This window comes from Dendropsophus ebraccatus, chromosome 4 (assembly GCF_027789765.1).
Source record: "Dendropsophus ebraccatus isolate aDenEbr1 chromosome 4, aDenEbr1.pat, whole genome shotgun sequence".
Lineage (NCBI taxonomy): Eukaryota > Metazoa > Chordata > Amphibia > Anura > Hylidae > Dendropsophus > Dendropsophus ebraccatus.
In genome coordinates this window covers 162,755,730-162,769,350 of record NC_091457.1, presented here as the reverse complement: position 1 = coordinate 162,769,350, position 13,621 = coordinate 162,755,730, and the positions used below count along the sequence as shown (strand labels likewise).

The 13,621-nt window shown below is 44.0% G+C and overlaps 1 protein-coding gene across 1 annotated transcript in view; it reads right to left on the bottom strand.

Moving 5' to 3' along the window:
- The window catches only part of SH3GLB1 (SH3 domain containing GRB2 like, endophilin B1), a 37,832-nt gene that overhangs the window by 6,456 nt on the left and 17,755 nt on the right, over window positions 1–13,621 (bottom strand). Inside the window, exons 5-7 of the mRNA XM_069967632.1 lie at window positions 12,000–12,092; window positions 2,532–2,621; window positions 1,412–1,512 (exon numbers count right to left, since the gene is read on the bottom strand). Of these exons, the coding sequence (XP_069823733.1) occupies window positions 1,412–1,512; window positions 2,532–2,621; window positions 12,000–12,092 (284 nt within the window). The remainder of the gene's footprint in view (window positions 1–1,411; window positions 1,513–2,531; window positions 2,622–11,999; window positions 12,093–13,621) is intronic.

Sequence of the window (13,621 nt, the reverse complement as noted above, 5' to 3'; positions counted from 1 at the left end):
ACATCAGAGACATCCGCACCGGGCGGGAAAACAAGGTGACCTTCACAAATGGCTACAATTTGCCTCCCCTTAATAGACGGCTATTAGAATGCAATGGCTGAACTCCTGTCAGGATCGCCAATTGTAATAAATACAGCTGAATGGAGGGGGGGGGGGGGGGTACAATCCATTTTCGCTCTTCACGGATTGCTTTGTACGGTGCACGGTCTTTGAGATTCTAGTCTCTTAAAGGGGACCTGACCAATAATCATGACAACATAAAACAGGAAAGGATATACTCTGACGCTGCTCGTTGATGGAGCCTTTCCTATATACAGATATAGAGAGATCTATTGATCAGGTACAGCACTGTGAGGGGAAGCTGGCTGGGACCATCCTGAGACGTTGTTTGCAGACAATTTTCAGTCTATTTTCATCCTACATAGACAGCTCCCCCATTCTATCTGCTGAGTCTCATTAGGTCTGAGCTGCAATACCAGACACAGCCCATGGACAAGGGTGGCGCTGTTACTGGAGTCTATTAATATTAACCCTGAGTTAATATTAACCACTAAGGTAAAATGCACTGAAATACATCCTAATAATTCCTTCTATACTTTTACCATTTCAATCTCCTTCCCCCCAGTTCTGAGGCTGCTGGAGACACAGAAAATTGAATGTGAGCTGTTCTATCTGTCTCCCGCTTCTCGCTCACGAGACGGCTCATGTACATAGCTCCCTGGCCGGCTGCCTCTGCACTCTGTGATGCCGGGAGGGTTAATCTAAGGTCAAGTTCCTAATGAGTTAGTTCACATTGCATGGTCAGCGCCCAGTTTGTATGTAGATACTTCTTGTTAAATAGATGTTGAGCATGAAGGTAAAGCCCCTGGATACCAAGGTATTCACAAAAATAAAGACCAAAATCCTTCAGCTCTTATTAAAATTCATATATTTTACTGTAGTAAATCCTTAAAATGACCAACGCGTTTTAAATTAAAACTGGTACTTATTCGTGGTATCTTGGTCTGAATAGATGACCAAGATACCACGAATAAGAACCAGTTTGGTTCAAAATGCGTCGGTCATTTTAAGATTTTACTACAGTAAAATATATGAATTTTAATAAGAGCTGAAGGATTTTGGTCTTTTCTCAAGTGACCTCGCAGTGATTAACCCTCCCCGCATCACAGAGTGCAGAGGCAGCCGATCAGAGAGCTATGTACATCAGCAGTTTTAGGAGGGAGGGGGAAACTGAGTGAAAAGCTCACACAGTTTTCTGAATCTTCAGCAGACACAGAACTGGGGGAAAGAGACTGAAAAGGTAATACGTATGGAAGGAATTGTAAGTCTCCAGGAAAGGGGGAGGGGGATGATTGAACATGTATTTTACCTGAGGGGACCACCATTTAGGTTACTCACCCCCAGCACTTACCTGCCGAGCTGCTTCTGAAGATCCAGCATATACTGATAACACTGAGCAAAGTAGGTCATCTGGGCCTCCACAAAGTCATTGAGGCAGCGGAGGTGATGTGCCTATACCGGAATACAGGGAATTATAGTTATACTCTACACGCAGCGGCTCCCAGGAAGGCAGGCATATTACACTTATATATACTTAATACTTATACTCATTTTTTTTTTTTTCCTTTTTGTACATTGTTATGGGGGCGGCCATATTGCCTGAGCTGTTCTTAACAGCATTTAGTGACATGCTTTACAGCAAGCCTCACGGACACAGACAACAATAGACAGACTCTGTCCCCTTGAGATGAATGTGAGACATTACTGAGCGTGCTCTGTGACCTGTGAAGAGGTCATTCCACAGGGAGCTGCTATTGTCTCCTCTATCTACAGGTGTCACATAACGCTGCAATGCTGTACAGATCATTTTACAGCAGCCTTCTCTTATCACCACAGACACAACAGTAAGTCTCAGCTTAAAAATATCGTTAACATTTAAACATTATTTATACAATAAATCCTTTACGGATGACACTGTCCCTTTAAGGCTTCATTCACTTCTGTGTTGCAGATGGTGTTCGAGGTGACTGCTTCCAGAATGTGAACACGGCCCAACTCCTCCTTACTGTGCATTAGGGCAGCAAATGTAGGTATGCCTAGTGGATGCTATGGACATTCTGCTGGTATAGAAGAAAACTCAGATCCCGGCCACAAACCTTCAGATTCTGCGCTCAATAGCGATCACGGCATTTAGAGAGTGATAATAGAGAGTGATGGAGCACTGACCAGCTATCTGCAGTTCTCTCCTGCACTCTCATATTACTGTGATAAGGCTGCAGCACCTAAATCAGCAATGTGACCACCTTATTCTCAGGATCAGTGGGGGGGGGGGGGGCCTTCTCACCTGTGGTCACAGTCCATTCCTGTCTAAGAAGCGCTGCTCTGGGGTACTGAATAATTCCTGTACATTTTCCATAACACTGATGACACATAAGCTCCTGATGGCTCCCTTAGATGTGGGATTATGACTCGCACCTCTCCACCGCTGCCTTAACCACAGTGCCGGTCCTGTGACGTGGGGTTATACTCACATGTGTACTGCTGACGCCCTCCAGCAGCAAACGGGTAATCTCCGCCTGTCGGTCAAACTCGCTTTGCGTTATTCTGAGTTCCTGTTCGGACTGAGAAAGAAAACATAGATTAGCGTCACGTCTTGCTGTGTGTTTTTCCGGCAGTCGCAATCATCATATATATCCCATCTGTGTATGTTCTGTGCACATGCTGCAATGACCCCCAACCTGCTCCCGTCATCACATGTGACCTACACCCAGGGAACAATAAACATGGCAGCTTCCCTGACGACTTCTCCTCTTTCCACAGACTATTTCCTTGGCAGCTCATCTGCCTGCAACCACAGACTCTTAGTAAATCACAAGTCTGAGAGTACGTCGGCCATCACCACTGCAGAGCATTGAGCAATAACATCTCTCCTGTTACACAACTCATCCAAAACGGAGAAGACTCCAGTCCTGTCCTGAAAAATATCCATTCCCTGTGAGGACGTTTGCCTGTTATGCATCTTCTCTATATCCATGTCTCAGAGAGAGACAGATCTGAACGTCTCAATTTGTGACTGTAAGAAAATGCGAGGATAGTGTTGCAATAATAAAAATAGGTGAAGGCTTCAATAAGCTACTATAATAAAATACTGACAGTAATGCACATAAGAAGGTTATAAAATATATCAAAATGCAGAGAAAAAAGGTAAAAAACTAAAACATTTGCCGCAAAGTGGTGAAGTAAGAAGTTAGGGGATACAGTAACTTATTGGTGGGAGTCCAAACACTGGGGTCCCTCTAATCATTAAAGCAAGCCCCCCCATTAACATAGAGGCTGAGCATGCTCACTGCTGATCTATGGGACGGATGATCTTTTAGGAGGCTGGATGACTGATCGCCACTCTGCTAGAACAGCGGGAATTAATCAAAGGGAGGCTTAACTACATTCTATAACCGTCAGGTAGGACACGTAGCACAAGTAGGTATGGACAATAAAAGTATATGGGGTAAATCCGGGAGACGAGATGGACGTAAGTTTATAAGGTTCACGGTTTATATTATTTGTAAAGCGCCAACAGGTTCTGCAGCGCAACAATACAGGAAAGAAGCCTGAGAGAGAACACCGGGTGGGTTATGTGATCTGTACAACTTCCTTGCAATATAAGGTTATTGTGGTATTCCCATTATTTCCCTACAACTTATCAAACAAAACCCAAAAACCTAGGCAGCAGGAAGAAACGTTTATTAAAACAACCTCAACAACAACCAATAGAAACAAATAGTTTGTTCAGCACACTTCTTGGTGCGGAGGGCTGGTAAACCCCTAATCTGGGGGAGGGTAAGGAAATTGTGAAGACACTTAGGGCCATATTCCACGGGACGATTATCGTTCAGATTTTCGTTAAGTCGTTCAAATCTAAGCGATAATCATTCGGTTGAATAGCAGTTAAGGATTAACGACCGAACAAGAAATCGTTGATCGTTTAATAAGACCTGGACCTATTTATATCATTGCTCGTTCGCAAATCGTTCGCATTAAATAAGACGTCATTCGGTCGTTAGCAGTAGTGACAACAAGACGGCCGCAAGAACGATCATAAGTAACAATTATCGTTCCATGTAAATGGGTGAACGATTTCAGGTCTTTCGCAATAGCGGTCCTTTGGATCCTTTATCGTTAACGATTATGCAAACGATAATCGTCCCGTGGAACAGGGCCCTTAGTTTAACATTGAAAAACAAAACAAAAACATTTTTTACATCATAAATAGCTAAAAAGGCCAAACGGTTCAGGTTCGACAATGTTCTCAGAATCAGAACGCTCTGCACTGCTCTCCTGCCATCTAGAGGAGTTGGATGCGGCCCTAGGGAGACATCTAACTTCTCCAGGCTCTGCAGTCAAAAGCCAAACGTTCTGAGAATGTTGCCGAACCTGAACAGTTCACACACAAAGCCAACCAAAAGAAGAGAAAAAAGTTACCAGTCCAATATTCCAAGTAGAACCAAGCGATCCAAAAGACAAAGCAGGTAACAGCATCGAGGAGGTGTTATATGGTGTAACAAAAGGCGTTTAGTCCATTATGGCAACAGAAAGGTCAGCCTTGCTTATTGGTTTGCTTGTTCTCTTGCCATGAAGTAATAAAAGCTTTATGTTGCATCATATACTGGGAGACAATGATCAGGCATGTTGGATTTAAACTGCCCAATCCTTTGGTTTTGACCCTGAAAGAGAAGTCTTGGGGCCCAGAGGAGTCATACTGATGCAGAACACATGAATGCTTATCCCGAGCACATGTATAGGGTGAGTAGAAGACGTATCAGTCAGCCTGAACAAACATTCTTATAGCTATTGAAGTCTATGGGAAGCTTAGCATGGTCCTCATCTATCTGCAGATGTACTACCAGCTCTACAGATTCCTATAAAGAAAGACACTAGGCCTAAGGAAACATGGGGCGATTACAAGCATGATAAAAATAAATGTATTGTACATGGGCTGAAGGATGATGCAAATGGAGGAAGATGCTGTATACTCACCCGTGTCACTTCATCGGTCCATACCTGGCCAGCATTAAAGCAATACAAACACAAGAGACTAATAAATACATAGGAATGATGTATCCTGCTGCCCTTCACCTACACGGCTAGTCTAGACTTCTGCTATAAGGGAATCAAAGGAAATAAGATACAAAGTAGGATTCTGATGGTTTAAAATAAAACATTCAGTATACTAAAAGATTAACTGTTATATACATATAAAAGAGGTAACAGAGAGAACCATCCAATAGATTCAGTCCTGATTCATTTCTCAGTATATCTTTAATGATAGAATCCTGTCTGCCGGCTGCCAGCACTAGGGGGCGCTCTGGAGCTGTAACTAACTAGTACAATCACCACCATCATAATGCAAAGGCTGGGGAGGAAAGAACTCTGCAGAAAAAGCATGAAAAGAATACAGAACAGTGACTTATTATACCACTTAGGGCATGTAGCTTATTATACATATAATTTATGTAGCTTCATATTGGACCTGGGTACATACAGCACTTTACATGGAAACCCTCAGATGTTACTGAAACAAAGTGATGGAAAACAATGAAGGACGATGAGGGATGAGCGAAAAAGCCTAAAATAAATGAGGTGCAGCTGGTGATTCGTGTCGAGTGGAGCTGCTGAACTGTTCGCGTTTGGTAACGTTCTCCGAACCAGAACGTTCAGCTTTTGGCTCCTGGCGTCTGATGAAGTTGGATGCAGCCCGGGTGCCGGTGCTGAGACCCCAACAATCTATAAAAGAAAGCAGAAGGACCTGGCTGAGCGCTGTACTCTGTCAGGTGAGAGCGCTGTATACAGTGATAGCCTGTCAGTCCGTACACCGCCCACTCACCTTTCTAAGGGTCCATTTACACAGAAAGATTATCTGCCAAAGATTTAAAGCCAAAGCCAGAAGCAGACTATAAACAGAGATCAGGTCATAAAGGAAAGTCTGAGATTTCTCCTCTTTTCAAATCCATACCTGGCTTTGGCTTCAAATCTTTGGCAGATAATCTTTCTGTGTAAATGGACCCTTAGATTGGCCAAGCAGCAACCAAAGGGGCACAGCTCAGCTCAGCACTTCTCCCCCTTTATTTTAGGGATAGGTAAGGATTTCAGCACCCGGACCCCTCTGAGAAGTCTCTATAACACCACAGAAGTTTGTGGAAATCATAGATGCAATAGGAAGACTTGGAGCAGACACAAATAATTGAAATCAGAAGTGACAGAACCTTAAACTATTGTATCAATTATACAGGTTGTGTTATAGTTACACAACACAATCAATTGTCCATGATCCACTATGATCTGTTAGACACAAATGTGAACAGTGCTGATACCAGGGGTATACAGAGATCCATCAGGATAGGAGATGAGACAGGGTAGAGTTTCCCAACCTATGTATATAGCAGGTGTAACCCAAGCACACAACATCCTGAAGCTGCTAAGTGTCCGGTGCGACACAACCATATAACCCAAGACGTCTTGGTCAGGGTGGGTGGATGTAGAGGTCATGTGGACCCCCAGTTGGGAAACTCTGACATAATGTAACACCAGGAAAATGCAAAATAAAAAGCTTTAAAAAAAAAATGGAGGTTTGATTGCGTCATTCTACATGTACACCACATCATGTAAAGCGAGTATGTACACTACGGCATAGGAGAAAGTAACTGGAGTTGATGAAAAATCCTACAACTTGTGTCTACAGATAATATGTAAACCTATGCATCTCCATGGTTACAGACTACAAACAGACCCTGTGTAGTCAGATCCTGCAGTCATGTAATACTTCACTCTCTTACTTATCAACTGTGCAGAATTAAAAAACTACCTGTCATAAATAATTACTTTTGACATGTCCTCAGGCATCAGATTATCAGGCATATCAAAAGTTATTTATCACAGTTTGTCTCACTGCAGACACTCGCTATGATCTAGAGATATAGCTGGGGAGAGAGCACGGACGCTTACTAATTCTAACAATATAGCCTAATAGACTTCCATTGTTGGATTTAGCTGTTATGGAGACACTTTATGGGGGTTAGCATCCATGCCCTAGGCCTGCGGCGCCTCTCTCCCCACCTCCATCCAGCCCAGGGGTGTGCTGAAAGTGAAGAAAGGTAAAAAGAAAGGTGCCGCAGACCTAGGGCACTGATGCTTTAGGCCACGTCAGATTGCCTACGCCGCAGCAATAAAAGTTGTCCTTTAAAATACCAACACAGGGAGAGAGGTCGACCCACAAACTTGACATGAGGACCTCTACAACGCAGTACTGGTTTAGGGATGGCGGCATGCCGGTACAGATTTGATTTAAAGTAGAACTCCAGCAAAAAAGTTATTTTCAAATCAGATGGTGTCAGAAAGTTATATAGATTTTTTTCTGATTTTTTTTTTTTACTTCTATTTTAAAATGTCCAATCTTCCAGTACTTATCGGCTGCTGTATGTCCTGCAGGAAGTGGTGTATTCTCTCCAGTCTGACACAGTGCTCTCTGCTGCCACCTCTGTCCATGTCAGGAACTGTCCAGAGCAGGAGAGGTTTTCTAAGTTTTCACTGTGTCAGACTGGAGAAAATAGACCACTTTCTGCAGAACATACAGCAGCTAATAAGTACTGGAAGACTGAATTTTTTTTTACATAGAAGTAAATTACAAATTCATATACTTTCTGACAACAATGATTTACGCCTTTAATTGGAACTGAAAGTGGCCATATTTTTCTGGGCCTGGATAAACTCTTTAAAGAAACACTCTGGTACCAACATAAGGCGGGTAGGGATAAATGGCTGCTCCCCCACCCCCTCCCTTTAAATACATTTACAGAATATGGAGCATTTTTTGTTATTTTGGCCATGGGGAACCAGCTGGTGCAATTACTAAACCTTCTTGTATAGCTGACAATACACAATAGATCACAGAAATAGGACGCTCTGGAGAACAGATAGCAAGGTATGAATTTGTATAAAAGTACTTGTCTCGGTCATCGGGTCCTGTGGAGATGGTCCTATAGCAGGATGCAGTATGGCTGCTGGCAGTACAGGCATTTATAGGGCAGTGAGAGAAGAGAGATACACATATGGTGAACAGCGTAACACACCATAGGACTCTTCAGCCGATGTGACACTACAACTCCCATCAGAATCGCCCCGGGAGGTTGTAGAGTCCCAAAAGCTCAATTTATAGGGCGAGACAGTTCGATCTATGGAGCAGAAGGATAGCCCACCTATGAGACACACACTGTACATGGTGCAACACCCAAACTCTAACAGAGGAAAACTTATCTACAGGTAGGACAATGGCCGAGGGTTCTCTTGCAGTGCATTGAGATGATTGGGATATACTCTCCGGATGTTGCAAAACTACAACTCCAAGCATGCCCTGCTGGAAGTAGTAGTTTTGCAAAGCTTTAGATCACTGAATTACATGTACAAGAATAACGTTATTAAAGAATATTAAGTAACAAATACATAATTGTTCTTATTTATAATTATATATAAATATATTTTTCAAATAAATATATATTTTAATTTTTTTCCCCCAAATATCGTTAATTTTTTTTTTTTTTTTTTTTTTTTTTATTTCAGTCAATTAGGCTGGGTTCCCACTGCGTTTTTGCAATCAGTTTTTTTTATCCGTTTTTCTATTGACTTCCATTGTAAAAAAAAATATATATTTTTTTTTAAGCGTACACAAAAACAGGCTGGATCACATTTTTGTGAATGCTAAATTAAAAAAAAACAAAAACATGTTTTGCTCCTTTTATTGATCCTTTTTTTTTTATAACGGAAGTCAATGGAAGAACAGATCAAAATACATGCACGCATCTGTTTTTTCATTCATTCATTCATTTTTTTTTTTTTTTTTTGTTGCATTAAACGGGTTGCAAAAACGCAGTGTGAACCCAGCCCTAGGACTACCTGCCTTACGGCATAATATATGATAGTAGGTTCTATGTGATCTTCCAGACCCAACTCATTACAATGCAGGAGAACGCACAGTAAATTGTAATGAAGTGGTGAATGTGAGGCCAACAAACCTGCAGCCACTTTACATGCAACACGTTCAGCATGTAAGACAAATTTACCATAAAGCCGGCGTCCCGCTCAGGCTCACACTTGTTTAATTGCTTAATGCACAAACAAAAGAGAGAAAAAAGGAGAATGCAGAGTAAGGTAAAGATCTGTCCATGACACGAGAGGCAGAGAAAGATATTACAGTCAGGATGGCCGCCTGTGCCAAGGCTGCAAGGTAAAAACCGCATGTACAATCATCCACATGCGGCTAAAACGTGTCAGCCAATGGTCGCAGGAGCAGACTTGTGCAAAAACTGACCGCCATATTTTGGCCCCAGGAGGCTTACAGGCCGTGGCATCACCCTAAGTCGGAATTAGAATTAAAACGTAAATGTGACTTTTCAGAAATCAATAACTATCAATAGTACAAGCAAAAGAGTTTCCTTCTGTACTCAAAAAAGTTGTTTTCCTACCTCCCCCCTCACTTCAGAAGAAGCAGGATTTCTGTGGGAGAGGAGAAAAGGCAGCCATGCAAAACACATCATCCTGCACTCCTACCTCACCCAGTTCCCAAACTTGCACTGACCTTTCTGACCTGTGAATCCAGAGTTATGTGTCCAGACAGTCTCCAAACGTTACAGCGGCTTGTCTCCTCTCCCTGCTTACCCATTCCCCTCTCCCTCCTTAGGTTATAATGGACTCTGCAAACCCATCTTCACTTTGCTCCTCTGTAATGAAGACGGCTTTGCCTGATAATGCACAGATGAGTGAGGGGGGAGGCTGGAAAACAGCTTTGTGAGCACAGAAAGAGGCTTTTTGTGCCTAATAAAAACCTATTACAGAGTTTCTTAAAATCACTTGTGCAAAAAAATGTAAATGACAGTTACACCTAACACAATTACACACATATACCTACATCACATATGTGATATATACTTTTTTTCCAGCAGTATGAAAAATCTACTGTGTATAGTAAAAAAAAATTGTTTTAAAAAAAAGCTATCTTGCATAGATTTTTCTTTTTGCGACTGTGTCCTGGACGTAAGCTGCAACCTGTATGAGTGACGGAGTCACACCACCAGGCGGCACAATATGGTGGTTTCTGATCGTGCAACCAGAATTTGCCATCCAGCTCCGGCCCTATGGTGGCACATTTTTCTGATGTTCTTCTAACAAGCCATCAATATATGAGTGATGTGGGCCGGACCCCCGATCAGCACAATGAAGGATCTGTATTGCTCCAGTGAGAGCGGCGCCCCCTTCTGGGGTTACAGAGGCACAGCGAGTGGTCTGTAGGGGCGGCTGTAGTTATATATATGTAGTGACTTACACTGAATGTCACATACATCCACTCTCCTCTATCCGGAGCCAATACAGGTCATCAAATTCATATAAAATAAAATACTAAAAATAAAAAAGCACAGACTATAAATGAAGCCGTGTGACCCGACCCTTATATATCAGGAGACTAAAATAATAAAATACATCTATATTAAAAAGGCCAGTATTAGCTTCTATAGGCCTCATGTCTCAGCCCTATGTGTATATGAAGTATAATGGTACCTGACAGGTAAAACAATACATGCTGGGACTTATAGTTCCCATACTGGACTAATTAGCCTGTAACAAATCTACTGCCGCACAATAACCAGTCCCCACACATAGACTATTGTTGCCTATGTATGCATGTGTGGTCACTACCATCTTCTCCACTGCATGGGCCTGCTTTATTCTTCTCCTATGCATGTATGATCCATTTTGGGGGGTGGGCAGACATTTCCAGACACAGTAGTACGGGTGAGTGCGAGGCTCCTGTCCCTACAGACAGCTGGGATAGTGCGGAGCTCCTGTCCCTACAGACAGCTGGGATAGTGCGGAGCTCCTGTCCCTACAGACAGCTGGGATAGTGCGGAGCTCCTGTCCCTACAGACAGCTGAGTTAGTGCGGAGCTCCTGTTCCTACAGACAGCTGAGTTAGTGCGGAGCTCCTGTCCCTACAGACAGCTGGGTTAGTGCGGAGCTCCTGTACCTACAGACAGCTGAGTTAGTGCGGAGCTCCTGTCCCTACACACAGCTGGGATAGTGCGGAGCTCCTGTCCCTACAGACAGCTGGGATAGTGCGGCGCTCCTGTACCTACAGACAGCTGAGTTAGTGCGGAGCTCCTGTACCTACAGACAGCACGGTTAGTGCAGAGCTCCTGTACCTACACACAGCTGGGATAGTGCGGAGCTCCTGTCCCTACACACAGCTGGGATAGTGCGGAGCTCCTGTTCCTACAGACAGCTTAGTGCGGAGCTCCTGTCCCTACACACAGCTGGGATAGTGCGGAGCTCCTGTCCCTACACACAGCTGGGATAGTGCGGAGCTCCTGTTCCTACACACAGCTGAGTTAGTGCGGAGCTCCTGTACCTACAGACAGCTGAGTTAGTGCGGAGCTCCTGTCCCTACACACAGTTGGGATAGTGCAGAGCTCCTGTCCCTACAGACAGCTGGGATAGTGCGGAGCTCCTGTCCCTACAGACAGCTGGGATAGTGCGGAGCTCCTGTCCCTACAGACAGCTGGGTTAGTGCGGAGCTCCTGTCCCTACAGACAGCTGGGTTAGTGCGGAGCTCCTGTCCCTACAGACAGCTGGGTTAGTGCGGAGCTCCTGTCCCTACAGACAGCTGGGATAGTGCGGCGCTCCTGTACCTACAGACAGCTGGGATAGTGCAGAGCTCCTGTCCCTACACACAGCTGGGTCAGTGTAGATGTCATGCATTGTTCCTGCTGGATGCGCGGCTGCCTCTGCTATACGTTGTCAGCCTTTTCTCCATGCTCGCAGAGCACTGAGTCGCTGCCGCTGGAATCTGGGCCTTTCCAATTGTTTACCACAAAGAGCACATGTTGTCAGGTCAGCTATTCGGCCGTGTAACCGCAGGAGGGACGCTTTTTCCACTCATTTGTCATATCATCTACTTACTGAGGCTCTGGCTTCTGCAACTTTGGCTTTTTTCAATCGGGTCTTTGCAGCGTCCAAATCCAACCTCTTATTCTGCAAGAGTTTCCGTTCTCTCTGAGGGAAGAGAAAATGCAAGGAGCCGGGTTACTACATCTGCCGCCTCTGGGCTCAAAGACTACACAACAAAACCTCAACAGTCAACATCACTTCATTTCGCAGCATTTTACTTTACGGCAGCTCTATTTCTTCTCTATACCTTCATGTTTACATGTGCTTGTCCTTGCATTATCGCTCTAATAGCTGTGTAACATAGTACCATTTAGGTAAACAGGGTAGTGCTGCTACGACAAGTACATTAGAAAGGGGTCGTTCAGGCTTAGAAAAACATGGCTGCTTTCTTCCAGGAACAGCACCCCTCTCCCCCTCAATGTGGGTTTGGGGGTTTGCAGCTCCGTTCAATTTAAGTGAATGGAACCGAATGGTAATACCACACACAACCTTAGGACAGGGGTGGCGCTGTTTTGCAAGAAAGTAGCTGTGCTTTTTCTAATCCTGGATAACCCTCTTTAAATAAGGTGCAATGCTCATCCCTGCAAACTGCAACTCCCAACATGCCTGGACAGACAGAGAAAACTTATTCTGTCCAGACATGAAGGGAATTGTAGTTTTGCAACAGCTAAAGGGCGGGAGGTTCCCATTTACGGCTGAAAGTCAGAGGGTCCCTGCTGGGTGCTGTATAGAGAACTCCATCATTCTCATCTTTCTGCTAATAAAATTGGAATTATTAAGACTCTGGGTTATGGCTCATGGGGCGCCCGGTGCCACCTGGGGTCAGATCACATGCAGGATGGAATAGGCAATTGTATGACACCAAGAGAAAAATGAAGGCTCCACAACGTGTCATAGGTCAAGAAACTAGAACGCAGAATAGTCTGTAAAAAATGTTAAGAATGAGAAAAATGGACGAAAATGAAGCGGTGTTATTATGTTGCTGGCATGTATTTCTGAGTGATATATTCAGGTGTGCCGTCTGTATACCTGAGCCCAGGGGTGAACCGCAACAAAAGACCCCCATACAGGGGAAATGGACCTAAAAGATCCCAAATACAATGATATAGAGGAAAGTCAGCGGATTCTGTCAGATCTGTACGGGCTTCCCGACTCTCCCATAATAGATGATGTTGAGGATCAGGAGTGGTTTTCTCTTCCCTGTGTTCACTTGTATAGGGGTATCAGGATGAATCACTGGACCATCAGTAGGTGTACGGAGACTGGGGGTCCCTGCCGGACTATCCTCAGAAGTCCCCGAGTAAATGGAGAGGAGCCAAGCAGACGGTCTGCCCCTCCATATACTCAGGGAGCAAAGAGATGGCTGTGCTCATGACTGATACCAAGGATCAGACACACACAGATACAGATCACTGACCCCTTTACACACCCATCAGGTACAGATCACTGACCCCTTTACACACCCATCAGGTACAGATCACTGACCCCTTTACACACTTATCAGGCACAGATCACTGACCCTGTTAATATGCATTCATATATGTTCATTAATGCAGAATAATTTCCCCTTAGTCTGGTTGCACCAGATTAAAGAAGACAGATAGCAGCGTAATGTGATCCGGATGGGTGGAGTG